Source organism: Mesoplodon mirus (genome assembly GCF_964341445.2).
Source record: "Mesoplodon mirus genome assembly, chromosome: X".
NCBI classification, from domain to species: Eukaryota; Metazoa; Chordata; class Mammalia; order Artiodactyla; family Ziphiidae; genus Mesoplodon; species Mesoplodon mirus.
This window is the reverse complement of record NC_138981.1, coordinates 132,210,890-132,233,315: the sequence shown is the minus strand read 5'-3', so window position 1 is coordinate 132,233,315 and position 22,426 is coordinate 132,210,890. Positions and strand designations below refer to the sequence as shown.

Genomic DNA, 22,426 nt, shown 5'->3' with positions numbered 1-22,426 from the left:
GAGCAGGAGGAGCAGGAGGAGGAGCAGGAGGAGAAGGAGGAGGAGGAGCAGGAGGAGGAGCAGGAGGAGGAGCAGGAGGAGCAGGAGGAGGAGAAGGAGCAGGAGGAGCCTGCCACTGTGCCATTGGGTCCTCCCCAGAGTCCTCAGAGCTCCTTCTCCGCCACGCCATGGAGCACATCAGATGGAAGCTCCAGCATCCAAGGAGAAGAGGGTACACGCTCTCTCCAGGCCTCAGCACACACCAAATCCTTGTTCAGAGACCTGATGGATGAAAAGGTGGCTGATTTGTTGCATTTCACGGTCCTCAAATATCGACTGAAGGAGCCCTTAACAGAGGCAGAAATGCTGAAGGTTGTCATCAAAAAGTACAAAAACCAATTCCCTGTGATCTTCAAGAAAGCTTCTAAGTGCCTAGAGGTGATCTCTGGCATTGATCTGAAGGAAGTGGACCCCAAAATCCACTCCTATGTCCTTGTCAACTCACTGGACCTCACCCATGATGAGATGCATAGTGATGACCAGAGCATGCCTGAAAATGGCCTCCTGGTAATCATCCTGGGTGTGATTTTCATAGAGGGCAACTGCGCCCCTGAGAAAAACATCTGGGATTTCTTGAATATGATAGGCATGTATGCTGGGAGGAAGCACTTCATTTATGGGGATCCCAGGAGGAGGATCAGGAGGAGGAGCAGGAGGACAAGGAGGAGAAGGAGGAGGAGGAAGAGGAGGAGGAGGAGCAGGAGGAGGAGAAGGAGGAGGAGAAGGAGGAGAAGAAGTAGGTCATAGATACAGAGGTGATGGGTGGGGTGTGGGCAAAATGTGTGAAAGGGGCCAAAAGGTATAAACTTCCAGTTATAAAATAAATAAGTCATGGGGAGGTAATGTACAGCATGGCGACTATAGTTAATAATACTGTATTGCATATTGGAAAGTCGCTAAGAAGAGTAAATCATAAAAGTCCTCATTACAAGAAAAAAATATTTTGGTAACTGTGTATGGTGATGGATATTAACTAGACTTATTGTGGTGATCATTCTGAAAACCCAAAGGTTTGTTATAATACAAGCTGATGGCTGCTTCTAATATTTATATGGAAATGCAAAAGACCTGGAATAGCCAAAAGAACTTTTATTTTATTTATTTATTTTAAAATTTTATTTATTTATTTAATTATTTATGGCTGCATTGCATCTTCATTGTTGCGTGTGGGCTTCCTCTACTTGCAGCGAGCAATAATCAACACAGTGTTGTATTGGTATAATGATAAAAATATATAACTGGAATGTGATACAGATTCCAGTAATAGAACCATACATATATATGCATATATAGACAAATCGATTATCAACAGAGATTCGAGGTAGATTAGAGAGGATAGTCTTTGCAAAATCTGAGTCTGGAGCAATCAATCGCATATCTACATGCAAAAAAATTAATTTTGATCTCTATATTTCACCACATAAAAATGAACTCAGAATAGATCATAGACCTTAATAATGCTTCTATATGAAAACCCAGGGAAAATATTTGTTGCTTTGAAACCATTTCTTATGTACAAAAAACACAGTCTATTAATGAAAAAAAAGATATATTGGATTTAATTCAAATTACAATCTTTGAAAAACACTGTAAAGAGAATGAAAAGACAAATCACAGATTGTGAGAAAAGGTTTGCCAATCACATATCTGATAAAGGACTTGTGTCAAGAATATATAAAAAATTCTCAAAACTCAATAATAAGAAATCAAACAATCCAATAAAAAAACAAGCAAAAGATTTGAACAGACACTTCATCAAAGAAGATATAGGGATGGCAAATAAGCACATGAAAAGATGCTTAGTCATTAGGGAAATGCTATATCACAATTAGATTCTACTGGGTACTTATTAGAAGGTCTAAAATTGAAAATACTGCTGATATTGTGTCCGTGAGGATGTAGCTCACTGGAACACTATTACGCTTCTGGTCAGAATGTAAATGGCACAATCATTTTGGGAAACAATTTAGCAGATTCGTAAAAAGCTAAACATTTACTACCACATGATCAGTCCGTTCTAAACCTTGGTATTTATCCAAGAGACATGAAAACATGTGTGATGCAAAGAACTATACACAAATATTCATAACAGATTTACTCATAATGGCAAAAACTATAGAAACAACCGAAATGTACACCAACAAGGGTATGGATAAACAAAATTTGGTATATCCATACAGTGGAAAACGATTCAGCCATAGAAATGAATAAGCAAAAATACACACAGCTACATGGATTAATCGCAAAATAATTATGCTGAGTGAAAGAAAGAAGACAGAAAAGAATGTGTATTGTTTGATTCCATCTATATAAATTTCCAGAATATTTAAACTGATCTATTGTCGCAGAAAGCATATCAGTATTTGCCTTGGTTTGAGGTTGGAGAAAGGCAGCAGGGATTAACAGGAAAGACGGGGTTACAAAGTTGCATGAGGAAAATTTGGAGATGATGGATAGGTTCCCATCTGTATATAAATGTCAAAAATTATCATAGTTCACATGTTAAATATGTGCAGTTTATTATATATCCTTTATACCTCAAAAAAGCTGTGAATATATTTTTTAATTTTTATTTATTTATTTATGGCTGTGTTGGGCCTTCGTTTCTGTGCGAGGGCTTTCTCTAGTTGCGGCAAGTGGGGGCCACTCCTCATCGTGGTGCGCGGGCCTCTCAGTATCGTGGCCTCTCTTGTTGCGGAGCACAGGCTCCAGACGCGCAGGCTCAGTAATGGTGGCTCATGGGGCTAGTTGCTCCGCAGCATGTGGGCTCTTCCCAGACCAGGGCTCGAACCCGTGTCCCCTGAATTGGCAGACAGATTCTCAACCACTGCACCACCAGGGAAGCCCAAGCTGTGAATATTTTTAAAAGCTAGTTAGCAGCAGAAATAAAATGACCCAAGTCAAAAACTCTGCCCTGTTCCATACATAAAGGGATGATGAAAAATATGATTTCTACCAAAAATAAATTAAAATATATATTGTAGGGTCAGGTTTTCCTACTCTGTATTTTTCCATTGTACTCTGTGGTCATAACAATTACTACTTTATTAAAAGTGCATTATGGCTACTAGGTAATTCACATATGTTTCTATCAAGATGACAAAAGAATTTCTGTTTATGAATTTGTCTGTATTTCAAGTTTTAGTTGTTTCAAATGTACACAATGGTATTTGCCATATACACACAATCCTACAAAAGCAAACTCAAAGACTCATATGACCCATTTGTCTACATCAACCAAGGGTAATTCCTTCTTAAAAATATAACCAAACTGTAGAAATTCCACAAACCGACATTGCGGAAGGACCATGCATTGGCTCCGACCACGCATGCGCTCCACGCGGGCAGAAATAGCAGGTTCGAGCGCCCCCTGCTGGCCGTGTGGGCACAGCGCAGGAAGCTCAAACCTAGTTGTTCATGGGTGGTGGTGTCCCTTCTTGGTGGTCCAGGTGAATCACTGAAATTCAGTTTTCAGATGATTCAGTGCCATGATTTGGGAAGCTCAAGAAGAAATGGAGCCCAATGTTCTGTTAGAGATAACATGAAGCTATGTTCAAAGTCAGTAAACAAAATTCAGTTGATTTTTCTATATACCAGTAATAAATAACTTGAATATGAAGTAAACAATACCATTTACAATACACCAAAAAAGAAAAAAATATCCTCAAGTATAAATCCAATAAAATATTTACAAATCTTTGTGGAAAAAATATGAAACACTCTTGAAAGCAATGAAAAAAATATTGAGATATATTCCTTTTTTTTTTTTTTCGCGGTACGTGAGCCTCTCACTGTTGTGGCCTCTCCCGTTGTGGAGCACAGGCTCCAGACGCGCAGGCTCAGTGGCCATGGCTCACAAGCCTAGCCGCTCCGCGGCATGTGGGATCTTCCCGGACCAGGGCACCAACCGGTGTCCCCTGCATCGGCAGGCGGACTCTCAACCACTGCGCCACCAGGGAAGCCCCACTGAAGGGTTTTAAGGGTCAAATTCATAGCATCCTCTGTCATTTTTTACGGATTCAGGATTGTTTCTGGGGAGAAATCCCGATACAGTTTCAGACAGAGGGAAACACATAGAGACGGGAAATTAATATTAAAAAATTGGGGTCAGCCAGCCTTCTGTGGAGCCATAGCATAGCCTGAGGCAAAGGAAAAAATGTTTCACCCCAATGCGTTCATTCACTCATTTATATTATTAATTTTTCTACCAGGGACTCAAGCGAGAGCAGCTCTGTGCTTTACCCCCACTGTGTTCCCAAGGCCACCCCCAGTGTTACTTTGTTGAGCATTTCTCCACTCAGAAAGTTGCAGTTCACATTGTCATCAATGCAAGGCCACCTTCCTGAGTAGAGCGCTGCAGGTAGTGTGGCTGAGCATGGCAGCCCTGGTCTTTAAAAAAAATTAGAGGTATAAATTACATACCATAAAATTCACTGGTTTCATGTAGTACAATTCAGTGAGTTTTAGTCAGTTTAGAGGTGTACACCCATCACCACAATCAAATTTACAGCATTGCCTTCAACTCAGAAAGAAACCTAATGCTCAGTTGTATCCCCCCTGGTAACACTTGATTCACTTGGCCTCCAAGGCACTTATTTTCTCTTAGTCTTCTGCTTAAGTCACTGGCTTTTCCTTCTTAGCCTCTTTCGCTGGATTCTCTCTTCCTTGTTGTCATAACGTTGGAATGCCTTTGGGTTCAGCTCTGGGATCCCACCTCTTTTCTCTCTCCGTACTCACCCTGAATGAATGTTTCCAGTCTCATGGCTTTAAATGCCATCTGTATGCTAATGACACCTAATTTTATATTTCCAGCTTAAGCTTTCCTCCTGAACTCCAGAGGACACACTTGCCTATTCAGCATGTCTGTGTGCATGGCTAACAGTCATATTAAATTTAACTCATCTCCTAACCAGCCCCATATTCTCCTTGAACTGGAGACCTCTCTATCTCAAATACTGGACATTCTATTCATTAGTAAAACCTGTAGGCACTCCTTTTAAAAATATATACAAAATAATTGTTTTAACTGGTAAGTCAGATAAATACTTTGCAGCACCAAACCTGCAGTGGCTCCCCTATTGAACTAGGATTAAAAGCCAGTTGGTGCAGTGGCTTACAGAGCCCTGTTTAACGAGCTTCCCTTTAGTTTCCTGAACTTCATCCCTAAAGACTCTCCCAGTGTGCACTCCAGCCACACTGGCCTTGATGTTCTTAGAGCCGAGCAGCCACTCTCCTCAGGGCATTTGCATAGGATGTTCCTTAGGTGCTCTCTTCTATGCTGGCTCATGTTATTCCTCTCTCACATCCTTCACATGTTCTAGATATCTGCTCAGAAATCACCTTCTCATTGAGACTATAGAGGAGGACAAATAATTTTTTCTCTACCCATATGAGTTCTTGGTGGAGACCCAAGTCATAAAAGACAGATTAACAAGAGAAAAACAAGCAAGTTTATTAACATGTATACCTCCTGTACACATGGGAGATACTCAGGGAGAGTAACTCAGAGGTGCTTAGAATTCAGACTTAAGTACCATCTTAATAGGGAAGGCGGAGATGGTATGTAGGCCTCTTAGGGGAGAGTAAATAATTTTTAAGAAAGGTGAAGGGACCTTTAGAAGAATAGATGGGAAGTGTGATGGTTTGTGAGAACACTTGTCTGGCTGTAGTGTTGATGTCTAGCCTCCTATCCTGTGATAAAAGTCCGTCTTACCTGGTTGATGAAACTCCGAGGGAGAGGGTCTATGACAGTTGAGTTCCTTTTGGAGGATCTGTCAATAGGCAGATAAGGGGAGTTCAGAAAAAGCCTCTTCCTAAAGTTGCTATTGTTTTCAAAAGCCTACAGCTCAAAATAATCAAAATATCAAAGTGGCATAGTTTGGAGTGGCATATTCTCTTACCCTTCAAGACTTCCCTTGATCACTTTCCTTCATTTTACAACCAGTCCCCATACCAGAACTCCACATCCCCTTTAACGTGGATGCGTATTTTTTCCCCTTGACCTTTATCACTTTCTAATGGTAGATAATTTACTTATATCTGTGCCACCTCCACCCTCCTAGAATGCAAGTTCTCTGAGGACAAGTATTCTTGGTTCTTTTCTTTAATGATGGCATGTAATTGGCACCAACAAATATTTGTTGAATGAATACAAAGTGGCAGGGTGTAGCTATCATAATTAAAACAATTGAGTACCTGGTTCAAGAAGTGACTGAAGGGGAGGGGGAACTGGAGGAAGACAGTCAAAAGGTACAAACTTCCAGTTATAAGATAAATAAGTACTAGGGCTGTAATGTACAATATGATCAATATAATTAGCACTGCTGTACATTATATATGAAAGTTGTTCAGAAAGTAAATCCTAAGGGTCCTCATCACAAGGAAAATTTTTTTTTCTATTTCTTTAATTTTGTATGTATATAACATGATGGGTGTTCACTAAACTTATTGCAGTAGTCATTTCATGATATATGTAAGTCAAATCAGTATGCTGTACACCTTAAACTTATACAGTGTTGTATGTCAATTATATCTTTTTTTTTTTGCGGTACGCGGGCCTCTCATTGTTGTGGCCTCTCCCATTGCGGAGCACAGGCTCCGGACGCGCAGGCTCAGCGGCCATGGTTCACTGGCCCAGCCGCTCCACGGCATGTGGGATCTTCTAGGACCAGGGCTCGAACCTGTGTCCCCTGCATTGGAAGGCGGATTCTCAACCACTGTGCCACCAGGGAAGCCCCAAGCCCATGCATCTTTCATTCTTATTCAGATTAAGTAGTTGGAGCTGTTAATGGCACTTTTCATTCATTCTTCTATTTATTTATTTTGTGTAGGATATCTGGGGATAATTTATGGCAAGGACAGAATCCTAAAAATAGCTAGTTTCTGAAGTGAACTTTTATAACATTATGTTAATTATTTTGATTTTTATTCAGCTGTGGAAAACTATTCATCTGTTCTATTCAAGCAATTTTTCTGATTACTGAAAATGAAAATATAATTCTTATATTTTAACTACCATCAGTACTTTTTCTGGGATAAAAATATTGCTGTTTGTATACAATACAACTTTTGACTAATTAATTAGAATGTATGCCCATATTATCACGAATGTTTATATTTGGAAAGAGGACAAGAACACTTTTAGACTTCTAATTTAACATGTAAATTCTTGGCAGGCCTGGTTCCATAGCTAGTCTGGGCCTTATCAAATCATCTTGAGAGTAAATTGCTTACTGATAATAAATGATGAATAACTCTTAAGTATTTAGTGTCTGGTAACCTGAAATCTTTCTTCCTAAATGATGAATGGTTAGCAGAAAATAAAAGATACACCATGATATCATTAAACAGGTAATCAAATTAGTTGTGATATAGTTTTCAGGAGCCAGGAGAGTATAGCAAGGAGCCTTTCCAACCCTGTGGTTAGTTTTTAGAGTGCTTTGTTGGCTAACGCAGGATCAGGGGTAAGATGATTACAATCAAATTTCAATGATATACAAAGAATCAAGCCAGAAAGCGGCGGGAGTCAGAATCAGAGACAGAAGAAAAATGAAAAGAGCAGGCCTTGAGAACAGTAGTCCAGAGACTAAAATCCATAGGGAGAGGCAACATGTGAGATGCAGATAATACCAAAGAGGTCTCAGGAAGAGGGGGAGCAGGTCCAAGTGAGGCTATAATACTGTAAGAGACCACTTTGATTGGGACCAGCATCTATAATTTAGGCTTAAATTTTCCCTTTACTCACCTAGTCATAGGAAAATCCTCAAGAGATCATAGGTTCAGGTTTAAGGATACATAGTAGACACTTACCACTCTGCTCATGCAATTTATTTGTGCCATCAGTGGCTGGAAGTTAAGTTTGACACTTGGCCATCTGGGGCCCACTAGGCAACCAAGCAAAAAAATAGTTTATGGTGTTTGCTGGGTGATTGACATTATGTAGAAGAGTAAAGGTACTGAAACATGGTGCAGCAGAGATGACCATGAAGGGAACTTGGGGAAATCTCCTGGGGTGTTCTGTTGTTCTACAAGTATGCTCATAGGTAAAGCATAATGGTCCATTAATGAAACTATGCAGGTAGGGCAACTGAGAGTTCAGATCCCTCAGGAATGAAAATTGGATCATACCACCCAGGTAAACATCCTAAATAGTAAATAGCTGCCTACCAGCAGTATTGATAGGTACCAGAAAAATGGTGTTTATAAAGTCTTATGAATTATATATTTTATGCATATTTAATGCAAACAATATTGAGCATGAAGTATTTAAATATTAATATCCCAAACTACTTTGCCTTGGATGGTGGTCGTCTGTATTTCATTGTGTTACCCAGGAGGTATCAGAGCACTTTACAAAAGGAAACTCTTTTAAATTTGGATTCCAAGTATGAAGAGACTTTCAGCCAAAGAGGATATAAATTCCTCTTTCCTCCCTGCCTCTACCCCACTCCCACCTCCTGTCACTGTGTTCAGAACCATGTGGTGTGTTGGAGAAAGAATAGAGTCATCTAAAAGTCTACAAACACAGAATGCTCAGGTTAAGGAAATATAGTTATTCTCACCCCTTAATTCCCACCTTCTATTCCTCTCCTGAGGTCTATTGTTCTTGCTCCCATGGCCTGTAATGAGGTTAGCCTGTGTCCTGAATTCCTCCTATCATATGCTGATGGAAGACATCACTAATCAATTATGACATGATTTCCTACTGAGCTAGACCGGTTACATAGCTACTACAAATTGTTTGGGTTGGAAGTTGAGATGAAATCTATTTGATATCTTGGGTCTATAGTATCAGAAAAAACAATTAGAAACAACTATAGGAAGGCCTGATCACCTGCTCACTCATTTCTTAGTAGGCTGACAGCAAAAGTATAAGGGTAAACAGTTGTGTCTATATAATCTAATGCTAGGAGACAAAAAAATACACACGGGGTGAAGGCAGTAGACCAGAGAGCAAAATAAGCTATTTACTAAACGAGGGCAGGGTTTTTCTAATTCACCCAGTACTAGGAAGTACTGCTGAATAAGCACCCATAGTATTAAATCAATAGGTTATTATCCCATTTGATAAAAAGTGACCAGTTAAGAAGTGCAAGAAAGTGCAATTATATGGCCACCCAACACCTAGAGGAAAGGTAGGGTGATTACAAGCATAAAATAAAACATACTACAGCATGCTTAGAAAGCGTATTACACTATGGGCTTATAATACAAATAATTGACAATAAAAATATCCTATTAAGAATACCAGGGGGATGTTCAAGATGGCGGAGGAGTAAGATGTGGAGATCACCTTCCTCCCCACAAATACATCAAAAATGCATCTACATGTGGAACAAATCTTACAGAACACTTACTGAATGCTGGCAGAAGACCTCAGACTTCCCAAAAGACGCCCTCAGGCGACCTACACACAGAGACAGGGACAAAGCCAAAGCTGAAACACAGGTGCTGTCTGAAAAAAGAAGAGAAAGGGAAACTTTTCCCAGCATCCTCAGGAGCAGTAGATTAAATCTCCACAATCAACTTGATGTACTCTGCATCTCTGGAATAATTGAATAGACAATGAATCATCCCAAAATTGATGTGGTGGACTTTGGAAGCAACTGTAGACTTGGGGTTTGCTTTCTGCATCTAATTTGTTTCTGGTTTTATGTTTATCTTAGTTTAGTATTTAGAGCTTATTATTACTGGTAGATTTGTTTAGTGGTTTGGTTGCTCTCTTCCTTTATTTTACATGTATATTTTTTTCTTTCTTTTTCTCTTTCTGTGAGTGTGTATGTGTATGCTTCTTTGTGTGATTTTGTCTGTATAGCTTTGGTTTTACCATTTGTCCTAGGCTTCTCTGTCCTTTTTTTTTGTTTAGTATAGTTTGTAGCGCTTGTTATCATTGGTGGATTGGATTGGTTGCTCTCTTCTTTCTTTCTTTTTGCTTTTAATTACTTTTTTACTTTTAATAATTTTTTATTTTACTAATTTTATTCTATTTTATTTTATTTTTTTCCTTTTTTCCTTCTTTTTTTTCCCTCCCTTTTTTCTGAGTTGTGTGGCCGACAGAGTTTTGGTGCTCTGGCTGGATGTCAGGCTTGAGCCTTTGAGGTGGGAGAACCGAGCTCAGGACAGTGCTCCATCAGAGACCTCTGGCCCCACGTATTATCAAATGGTGAAAGCTCTCCCAGAGATCTCCATCTCAGTGCTAAGACCAAGCTCCACTCAATGACCAGCAAGCTACAGTGCTGGACACCCTAGGCCAAACAACTAGCAAGACAGGAACACAACCCCACCCATTAGCAGAGAGGCTGCCTAAAATCATAATAAGGTCACAGACACGCCAAAACACACCCCCAGACGTGGTCCTGCCCACCAGAAAGACAAGATCAAGCCTCACACACCAGAACACAGGCACAAGTCTCCTCCACCAGGAAGCCCACACAAAACACTGAACCAAACTTACCCACTGGGGGCAGACACCAAATACAATGGGAACTAGGAACCTGCAGCCTGTGGAAAGGAGACCCCAAACACAGTAAGTTAAGCAAAATGAAAAGATGGAGAAATACATAGCAGGTGAAGGAGCAAGATAAAAACTCACCAGACCAAACAAATGAAGAGGAAATAGGCAGTCTACCTGAAAAAGAATTGAGAGTAATGATAGTAAAGATGATCCAAAATCATGGAAACAGAATGGAAAAAATACAAGAAATGTTTAACAAGGACCTAGAAGAACTAAAGAGCAAACAAACAATGATGAACAATACAACAAATGAAATTAAAAATTCTCTAGAAGGAATCAAGAGCAGAATAACTGAGGAAGAAGAACGGATAAGTGACCTGGACCATAAAATAGTGGAAATGACTACCACAGAGTGGAATAAAGAAAAAAGAATGAAAATAATTGAGGACAGTCTCAGAGACCTCTGGGACAACATTAAATGCACCAACATTCGAATTATAGGGGTCCTAGAGGAAGAGAAGAAAAAAGGGACTGAGAAAATACTTGAAAAGATTATAGTTGAAAACTTCCCTAATATGGAAAAGGAAATAGTCAATCAAGTCAAGGAAGTGCAGAGTGTCCCATACAGGATAAGTCCAAGGAGAAACACACCAAGACAAATATTAATCAAACTATCAAAAATTAAATACAAAGAAAAAATATTAAAAGCAGCAAGGGAAAAACAACATATAATGCACAAGGGAATCCCCATCAGGTTAACAGCTGATCTTTCAGCAGAAACTCTGCAAGCCAAAAGGGAGTGGCAGGACATATTTAAAATGATGAAAGGGGAAAACCAACAACCAAGGTTACTCTACCCAGCAAGGATCTCATTCAGATTCGACAGAGAAATTAAAACCTTTACAGCCAAGCAAATGCTAAGAGAATTCAGCACCACCAAACCAGCTTTACAACAAATGCTAAAGGAACTTCTCTAGGCAGGAAACACAAGAGAAGGAAAAAACCTACAACAACAAATCCAAAACAATTAAGAAAATGGTAATAGGAACAAACATATCAAGAACTACCTTAAATGTAAATGGATTAAATGCTCCAAGAAAAAGACACAGACTGGCTAAACGGATACTAAAAAAAAGAACCGTATATATGCTGTCTGCAAGAGGCCCACTTCAGACGTAGGGACACATACGGACTGAAAGTGAGGGGATGGAAAAAGATATTCCATGCAAATGGAAATCAAAAGAAAGCTGGAGTAGCAATTCTCATATCAGACAAAGTAGACTTTAAAATAAAGACTATTACAAGAGACAAAGAAGGACACTATATAATGATCAAGGGATCGATCCAAGAAGAAGATATAACAATTGTAAATATTTAGGCACCCAACATAGGAGCACCTCAATACATAAGGCAAATGCTAACAGCTATAAAAGGGGAAATTGACAGCAACAAAATCATAGTAGGGGACTTTAACAACCCACTTTCACCAATGGACACATCATCCAAAATGAAAATAAATAAGGAAACACAAGCTTTAAATGATACATTAAACAAGATGGACTTAATTGATATTTATAGGACATTCCATCCAAAAACAACAGAATACACTTTCTTCTCAAGTGCTCATGGAACATTCTCCAGGATAGATCATATCTTGGGTCACAAATCAAGCCTTGGTAAATTTAAGAAAATTCAAATCATATCAAGTATCTTTTCTGACCACAATGCTATGAGACTAGATATCAATTACTGGAAAAAATCTGTACACATAGAGGCATATTCTAATACAAACACATGGAGGCTAAACAATACACTTCTAAATAAACAAGAGATCACTGAAGAAATCAAAGAGGAAATCAAAAGATACCTAGAAACAAATGAATGAGAAGGAAAACATGACAACCCAAAACCTATGGGATGCAACAAAAGCAGTTCTAAGAGGGAAGTTTATAGCAATACAATCTTACCTCAAGAAACAAGAAACATCTCAAATAAACAAGCTAATGTTACACCTAAAGCAATTAGAGAAAGAAGAACAAGAAAACTCCACAGTTAGCATAAGAAAAGAAATCATAAAGATCAGACTAGAAATAAATGAAAAAGAAATGAAGGAAAAGATAAAAAAGATCAATAAAACTAAAAGTTGGTTCTTTGAGAAGATAAACAAAATTGATAAACTATTAGCCAGATTCATCAAGAAAAAAAGGGAGAAGACTCAAATCAACAGAATTAGAAATGAAAAAGGAGAAGTAACACCTGACACTGCAGAAATACAAAGAATCATGAGAGATTACTACAAGCAAATATATACCAATAAAATGGACAACCTGGAAGAAATGCACAAATTCTTAGAAAAACACAATCTTCTGAGACTGAACCAGGAAGAAATAGAAAATATAAACAGACTAATCACAAGCACTGCAATTGAAACTGTGATTAAAAATCTTCCAACAAACAAAAGCCCAGGACCAGATGGCTTCACAGGCGGATTCTATCAAACCTTTAAAGAAGAGCTAACAGCTGTCCTTCTCAAACTCTTCCAAAATATAGCAGAGGGAGAAACACTCCCAAACTCATTCTACGAGGCCACCATCACCTTGATACCAAAACCAGACAGGAATGTCACAAAGAAAGAAAACTACAGGCCAATATCACTGATGAACATAGATGCAAAAATCCTCAACAAAATACTAGCAAACAGAATCCAACAGCACATTAAAACGATCATACCCCATGATCAAGTGGGGTTTATCCCAGGAATAGTCTTCAATATATGCAAATCAATGAATGTGATACACCATATTAACAAATTGAAGGATAAAAACCATATGATCATCTCAATAGATGCAGAAAAAGCTTTCAACAAACTTCAACACCCATTTATGATAAAAACCCTCCAGAAAGTAGGCATACAGGGAACTTACCTCAACATAATAAAGACCATATATGACAAACCCACAGCCAACATCGTTCTCAATGGTGAAAACCTGAAACCATTTCCACTAAGATCAGGAACAAGACAAGGTTTTGCACTGTCACCATTATTATTCAACATAGTTTTGGAAGTTTTAGCCACAGTGATCAGAGAAGAAAAAGAAAGAAAATGAATCCAAATCAGAAAAGAAGAAGTAAAACTGTCACTGCTTGCAGATGATATGATATTATACATAGAGAATCCTTAAAATGCTACCAGAAAACTACTAGAGGTAATCAATGAATTTGGTAAAGTAGCAGGATACAAAATTAATGCACAGAAATCTCTGGCATTCCTATACACTAACGATGAAAAATCTGAATGTGAAATCAAGAAAACACTCCCATTTACCATTGCAACAAAAAGAATAAAATATCTAGGAATAAACCTACCTAAGGAGAGAAAAGACCTCTATGCAGAAAATTATAAGACACTGATGAACGAAATTAAAGATGATACAAATAGATGGAGAGATATACCATGTTCTTGGATTGGCAGAATCAACATTGTGAAAATGACTCTACTACCCAAAGCAATCTACAGATTCAATGCAATCCCTATCAAACTACCAATGGCATTTTTCACAGAACTAGAACAAAAAATTTCACAATTTGTATGGAAACACAAAAGACCCCGAATAGCCAAAGCAATCTTGAGAACGAAAAACGGAGCTGGAGGAATCAGGCTCCCTGTCTTCAGACTATACTACAAAGCTACAGTAATCAAGACAGTATGGTACTGGCACAAAAGCAGAAATATAGATCAGTGGAACAGGATAGAAAGCCCAGAGATAAACCTATGTACATATGGTCACCTTATCTTTGATAAAGGAGGCAAGAGTATAGAATGGTGAAAAGACAGCCTCTTCAATAATTGGTGCTGGGAAAACTGGACAGCTACATGTAAAAAATGAAATTAGAATACCCCCTAACACCATACACAAAAATAAACTCAAAATGAATTCAAGACCTAAATGTAAGGCCAGACCCTATAAACCTGTTAGAGGAAAACATAGGCAGAGCACTCTCTGACACATATCACAGCAAGATCCTTTTTGACCCACCTCCTAGAGAAATGGAAATAAAAACAAAAATAAATAAATGGGACCTAATGAAACTTAAAAGCTTTTGCATAGCAAACGAAACTGTAAAAAAAATGAAAAGACAATCCTCAGAATGGGAGAAAATATTTGCAAATGAAGCAACTGACAAAGGATTAATCTCCAAAATTTACAAGCAGCTCTTGCAGCTCAATATGCAAAATACAAAGAAAGCAATCCAAAAATGGGCAAAAGACCTAAATAGACATTTCTCCAAAGAAGATATACAGATTGCCAACAAACACATGAAAGAATGCTCATCATTAATCATTAGAGACATGCAAATCCAAACTACAATGAGATATAATCTCACACTAGTCAGAATGGACATCATCAAAAAATCTACAAACAATAAATGCTGGAGAGGGTGTGGAGAAAAGGAAACCCTCTTGCATTGTTGGTGGGAATGTAAATTGATACAGTCACTATGGAGAACAGTACGGAGGTTCCTTAAAAATCTAAAAATAGAACTACCATATGACCCAGCAATCCCACTACTGGGCATATACCCTGAGAAAACCATAATTCAAAAAGAGTCATGTACCAGAATGTTCATTGAAGCTCTATTTACAATAGCCAGGACATGGAAGCAACCTAAGTGTACATCGACAGATGAATGGATAAAGAAGATGTGGCACATATATACAATGGAATATTACTCAGCCATAAAAAAACACGAAATTGAGTTATTTGTAGTGAGGTGGATGGACCTAATGTGTGTCATACAGAGTGAAGTAAGTCAGAAAGAGAAAAACAAATACATATATATATGGAATCTAAAAAAAGAAAAAAAGGTTTTGAAGAACCTAGGGGCAGAACAGGAATAAAGACACAGACGTAGAGAATGGACCTGAGGACATGGGGTGGGTGAAGGGTAAGCTGGGATGAAGTGAGAGAGTGGCATGGAAATATATACACTACCAAATGTCAAATAGATAGGTAGTGGGAAGCAGGCACATAGCACAGGGAGATCAGCTCCGTGCTTTGTGACCATCTAGAGGGGTGGGATAGGGAGGGTGGGAGGGAGACACAAGAGGGAGGAGATATGGGGATATATGTATATGTATAGCTGATTCACTTTGTTATACAGCAGAAACTAACACACCATTGTAAAGCAATTATACTCCAATAAAGATGTTTAAAAAAAAAAAAAAGAATACCAGAAGCCAGCGAATTCCCTGGCCGTTCAGTGGTTAGGACTCTGTGTTTTCACTGCCGTGGACCCAGGTTCGTTTCCTGGTCAGGGAATTAAGATACCACAAGCCACGATGCAAAAAAAGAAAAAAAAAAAAAGAGTATACCAGAAGCAAGAAAAAATCCAAACTCAACAATTTCCTTTAATGTTAACCCTAAATAAGCTTTACTTACCCATTACTGAGCTACAACAACTATGTCACTAACCATCAACGTCAATGGAATCAAGACTTTTCCGATCCAGCTGTCTTTCCAGCTCCACCAGCCTCAGTAGCCCTACACTTTCTGAAAGCACACTAAGGTGAAAGTGCTCTATCCATGCCTACTTTCTGGAGGGTTTTTTTATCATAAATGGGTGCTTACATCTGATGGAAATCAAGAGCTGGATTTTGATAGACTATCTAAATTCGGTGGAAACATTTATCTCAGCAGCGTTGCAATGGACAAATATGGTACTTAAGTTAAAAAATCAGAAAGGTTAACTTCAAAACTGTTCTAATTCAAAATATGCAGCAGGCAAATGAAATATTTTTGGAATTCCTTCCTGAGAACTGCTTCATAGAATGCCTATGAGCTAAAGAATTAAACGTAGTCTTGCAATATCCTAATTTATTTTTTTAACCTAGAAAGATAATGTCTGGTTTATTCACCTTCTCTTTGACTACGGTTGGCTCTGAAAGACTTTTGGTAGTTTCCAAAAGGTAAATTCATCCTTAAGAACAAAAGAAGGTCAAACTATGTCCCCAGTGTTTGAAGATCCTAATGAAGATCCCCCCAAATACTTTGTGCAATAGTTGCTTCCCTGAAATGTGTGTAGCTTCCCCATGTAAAAAAAATGTATTATTTATTCATTTATTCACCCATTTAGTTACTTGACAAATGTATACTGATAGCTATTTTCCAGGTAGATTTCCTCTAGATGCTGGAGATGCAGGAGTCAAGAAAAAAAGACAAAGATTTCTGCCTTCATGTAGCTTATAGAAAGGTGAGGTGAGACAAACAATAGACGATAAACATAATAAATAATAAATAGTATGTCAGGAGGTGATATCGTGCTACAAAGAAAACAAAAGGTGAAGAGGGGAAGGGGAATGGGAGCAATGAAGGTTAGGGGTGGAAAGTAATGAAAAGGTGACAATTTGAGCTAAGGTTTAAAGTAGTGAGAGAGTATGCCTTCTGGATATCTGGGGTAACTGCTATAGGCAGGGGAAAAGAAATAAAGAAAATGCCTGATATCATGAAGGAACAACAAAAATCAATGAGGATGAAATGGACTGAATAAAGGGGAGAGTAAAAGGAGATGAAGGCAGAGTAGTAATCGAGAGGGCCAGATTATATAGAGTTATATAGGTCACTTGGCTTTTATTCTGAATAATTTGGGGAGCTATTGCAGGGCTTTGAGCAGAGGTATTACATGGCTTGATTTGTGTCTAAAAGGATCACTCTGGGAGTTCTATTTCTAGTAAGTCTGAGTACTTCCTACTGGACCTGGCTCTCCATAACAACTATAAACTCTGGAAAATATTGAATGCACAGGAAAGTGAACAAAAGGGGGGGTGCTGGGGGGACATGTTGGAGGGGTTGACACTCGGAAGAAGCAATGGCAGGGGGTGAGAGTCCCATTCTCAGGTTTCAGCCCAAGAGCAGGCTGAATGCAGCACCATAAAGTGGCTAGAACTCTGACTGAAAACCTGTAGTCTTTCCAGCCTAAATAATTAGAGTACAGAGTCTGGGCAATTACAGCCTCTGCACCTCTGGCTGAATCACATGTGTGCAGGGTAGACTCAAAGCAGCTGAGCTAAAGGTTAAAAGAATAGAAAAGAAATTAAATGAGACTTGAACTATAGTCCAAGAGACAGACTTGGTGGACAATCAAGGGGAACACCTACTTATGGATGAGACGGCAGTCCTTACTAAAGAGGCAACATTTATGCTGAAATCTAAAGGATAAGGAGGAGCAAGCCATGTGAAGGCGAGGGTGGGGGGAGTGAGAAACAGAATTCCAGGCTTTGGAAACACCATGACCAGAAACTCAAAGGCAGGAAAGAGTATGGTGTTTTCCAGGAAATGCAAGGAGACCAAAATGGGGAAACTGGTCAATTTATACTAAAACAATAAATGCTCTAAATATGAGATAAGGAAAAAGCATTAAAGTTGATCTCTATCCTCAAGGTATTTATAATCATATCAGGGAGACAAACATGCTAATGTCAATGAAACAACTAAAATTCAATACTAGACAGTATGTAGTTGACCAGCACTTTGAGTTTTCAAATCACATTTGCAAGAATCACCTTATTTGGTCCTCACAATAATAGCCCGATGAGGCAGGTACTCTTATTGCTACTGTTCTTATTTAACCTGGTTATTTTCTCTCTTTCCCCTGATGATAAGAGCTATGAGGGCAGGGCCATACCTGTTCTCCTACCACTGCACCCCCAGCATCAGGCAGAGCTTTGAGTTCAGAGAAGTACTAAGTAAATCTTTGTTGAATGCATGGGTTTAACAGATTGGAAACTCAGGCTTTGAGGGGAAAGGACTTAAATGCTCAAGGGAACACAGCATGTCCATGACAGAATCATCTAGAATTCATGGCTCTCGTCTCCTGGGCCAATATTATAACTTGGCCAGTGATTTTCAAGTCTCTTCCCCACCCCCCACTACTCTCCTCCCTTTTTTACTCCTTTTCCTCCTTCCTTTTCTCTTTCCTTCCTTCAAGCAGCAGAACGCTTTGTATTCAAACAAAATTTTTTCACTTGGATATGGAAACCAAAACTTCAGTTATCAACACATTATAAATATTTTATAAATTCAATGTTATAGGATTTATTATGTCAGTCACGGAGAATGATGACAGTTGTTTGGATGGACACAGAAATTAGACATCATGTGCCTGGATGATAGTGGCCATCATACGATAGTCTCACCATCCAATTTATTAAGGAATTTTGTTTTGAATGCCCAGTATTGAGAAAATCCAGATGAATCCTAAGAAGTGTAATAGTTGAAAATGGTAACAGGTGTTAAATTGTGTGCCAGCCATCTCAGTATGCTTAAACTCAACTGATCCTGAGGATTAGGAAAGGATATCTTTATTTTAAATTTGAATCACTAACAACATCTAACTGTTAACTGCCATGCCGTACCGTTAATATAAAAGTCTGACAAGAAGCCCCTATGGAAAACCTGCTGCAGCACTTTATAGTATGATAATACTTTCATAATGTAACATGTTATGTGTACCTTTGTAGTTGCACAACTGACTACCACGCGGAAAGTGAGACCAAGCACCGATGACGTGACTGTGCCTTGTCTTGCATTTCATTGGGTCCAGTACATGTGTTCTATGATCCGCTTCTTATTTGTACAATTTTGTGTGAGTGAACCCACACAGGCCTGAAATAAAATGGTGAGTGGAAACCTATAATTTCTTCAATCAGTGATATATGTCCAAGCAGTTCAAATCCATGCTAGATGTGACAGGAAGAGTTATATTCTGAGATCTGCCCCCAAAACCTGTTCTGTACTACATAAGGAAACACATCTATGGCTTTCAATGTGCTCAAACATGGTACATTTGAGTGAGCTTATTATGTTTACTATAGTTTAACAAGGAATTTAGAGTGCTTTTCTAAAATTAAATTCAATCCAAAATATTTGTACTCTTGAAGCACTTCAAAGCAGTTCAAGGGTTCTGTAAAATTCTGTTGGTAATCCAAGCCCTCTAGCACTATGCTTCACCCTAAACGACCTCACATTTAGGTGGGCTGACTTTCTGGTGGTGTAGGCAGGTATGGCCTGGATAGCTCTGGCAATGAGGCATTATGGGAATTTTCCTGCAATGTTCACGACATGGATGTGCATTTTGCCAACTATCTCGGGCACAGCCCCTGGAAACAAAGCTATAGCCTTTTGCTCTCCAGTTGAAATGCAATTGCTGTGTTCATCAAAATTTAGTTGGGGAACTGAAGGAATATTTGAATTTTTATAGTGTTGTTAATATTCTTTCCCTTTCCAGTTAGCTTATCATCAATCTGTAAGGAGAGATTCTGGAATGTCAAGAGTTGAAGGCTATGTGATTAAATTAGGTCATTTGGTTTCATTAACTTAGTAACTGCATAAATAAATTCTCAGAAGGATCTGTCACTAATGCTTATTTGTCTTTATATTAATATTTTTTCAATGAAATAAAGTTGTTTTTACTGTTGTAAAATGTACAAGTTCAGGCTTACAGGAAAAGGGCATTGAACCTATTTTGTGGGGAAGGATAAATGTGTGAGAGAGACAGACAAGGGAGTTAGACTCTGATTAGGTGGTTTGCCTTTTTGTACTTTAACAGACCTGAGGTAGAAGATTCCTCTTAGTAATGATGGTTCACAATGCAGTGATTCTCAGAGTCAGTGTGGAAATGGAGCCGTATAAAATTCTGAAGGGCCTCAGGTGTGTAGCTTGAAAAGCCCGGAATTTAATATGAATGCTTTCTCATAGCTTCTCAGCCTACTGAAATCCTACCTAGCTTTTGGGAGTGCCTCCATAAAAACTTCTCAGACCTTTGTTATTTCTTATTCATGGACCATTCATCCCTTCTCTGAACTTCTACAGAAGTTATAGGGCCCACACTACTTAACCTAGCTTAATAAGCAGACTGAATGGTATGACTCAAGAAAGTGTACTTTATCAGGAGTTCAAAGACATAGATTTTGGTTTGTGCCCATGTGGCCCCACTGGCCAAGTAACTCACTTACTCTGATTCCTGTCTGTTAAATGGGTATGGTAGTAATAATTCTACCTGCCTCATACGGTTGTTAGGAGGGTTAAATGAGATGATTCTTACAAATGTGTTTTGGAAACTCAAGGCACTGAGCAGCTACACGCTGTCTAGTATTGAAGTTTAGTTGTTCCATTGACATTAGCACTTTTGTCTCCCCAATGTGATTGTAAGCACCTTGAGGATAAAGATCAACTTTAAAGTTTTTTCTTATCTCCTTACAGTGCTGCGTGTATAATAAATATTTAGAGCAGTTATTGTTTTTATAATTATCAATTACATTAACATAGTGCTTCATAGTTGCTAAAACATTTTCACATACATTATTATCCATGGTGTACCTCCATTTTTATATTGCCACAGGACTGAGATTTCGGGAGGAACAGTGACTTTCCCAAGGCCATACAGTTAGTGGAGTTGTTGCAACTATTACACAAGTCTGCAGGTTTGCAGTCTGTGGCTCTTTTCACTGTGTGATTAGACCTTTTGTAATCTGGGCACTATCAAAAAGGTACTTTAGTCTAGGTAGTTCATGCAGTTCTGGTTGTAGAAGAGATTTGACTTTGTAAACTACGTAAGTCTTCTGGGAGTGACATTATTGATTCTCTACTTTACAGCCGGTTCCATCTGCACCTTTGACAGCATTATTTTATCTTTCAGTATAACAGCGAGTGTAGTTAGAGTATGGCAGCTGCCCAGAGTGATGTGTGGTTTGGGATTTCTCCATTTCAATGAAGCCAATTCTTAATTTTTGAAATTGTGGATTTTCCAGGGTCTCTGTTGGGCTGGTCTTTTCCCTTTCTGCTATGGCCCAATTTTTGTACACGTCATGGTGAGCTAGAATTCTGATCAGAAGGAAATCCAGCAAGGGGAAAAGAGGGTGACCAATTTCAGTCCTAAAATGTGATACTTTTTCATCACTCTGCACAGAATACTTTAGAGAAGAGGTCAAAGTTATTGGACAAGCACTCATTTTAAAATTATCTGGGTATTTGCCCCCTCCACGTTCTCCTGGTCCTAATTTAGTACTGACTGTGCCATCCAAATTAATCCCAAACAAAAATAAACAGTCAATGTATCATTGTATCCCAATTATTATAATTAAAACCTGAATTTGGGTCAAAATGTGCTCTTTAAATCACCTAGAGTTTGACTAGAAATGATAGTAATTGTGATGCAGTGGGCTATTGACCAGACCTTCACAAATTCTCATCAATTTCTGTAGTGATTTTTACATTTCCTCAAAGCTCAGGAGGAAATTGAGCATCTATTTATTTGATTTTAAAAATCACAGGGCGTCACAATGTACTCAAGTGACTACAAATGAAACGCTTTAAAAAAGAAGAACTGCAGTGGGTGCATCACAACTGAAATTAGAGCAAGTGTCAGTATGTCAGCTGCAAATTGACAGGTCTTGCACAAGGCACTTAAGGTTAATGAGTGATATTTAATTTGGCCAGAGTGACCAAAAAACTTCAACGATGTGAGGTCATCTTAGAAAAGGGCTACTTAAAGCAAGAGTCTAGAGGAAGCTGATGTAGCTTTAACAGCAGCAAATGTACATCACAATGTAATAGTACTGGTGTATTAGTGTTAGCATAGGTGCTAGTATTGGGTTGGCCAAAAAGTCCGTTCTGGCTTTTCTGTAAGCTCTAATGGAAATAATAATAATAATGCAACTGTCATTTGTTCGGTGTGTACCGTGTGCCAGGCACTGTACACTAAAGCATGTACCCGTACAATCTCATTTGTCCTCAGTTCAACCTTAGGTTGCTCCATTTACAACTGAGCAAGCGTTCAGGGAGTGAAAAGCTGGCATTTTAACCCGTGTCTGTCACATTACAGAACCCAGTTTTCTAACCCTTTACCTATTACATTGGTCTTGTGTCAGATCTAACA

At 38.6% G+C, this 22,426-nt stretch overlaps 1 protein-coding gene and 1 long non-coding RNA gene across 2 annotated transcripts in view; one reads left to right on the top strand and one right to left on the bottom strand.

The window, feature by feature from the left end:
• The window catches only part of LOC309796312 (uncharacterized protein), a gene marked incomplete at both ends in the record, with an annotated part of 14,007 nt that extends 13,221 nt beyond the window's left edge, over window positions 1-786 (top strand). Inside the window, one exon of the mRNA XM_082609348.1 lies at window positions 1-786. This exon is cut by the window's left edge and continues 33 nt beyond it. Coding sequence (XP_082465474.1) covers window positions 1-786 — 786 coding nt within the window.
• A 398-nt stretch (window positions 787-1,184) lies between these two features.
• LOC309796489 overlaps window positions 1,185-22,426 on the bottom strand; it is a 30,224-nt gene continuing 8,982 nt past the window's right edge. The window contains exon 3 of the long non-coding RNA XR_014292464.1: window positions 1,185-3,566. This is a non-coding gene — a long non-coding RNA (uncharacterized lncRNA). The remainder of the gene's footprint in view (window positions 3,567-22,426) is intronic.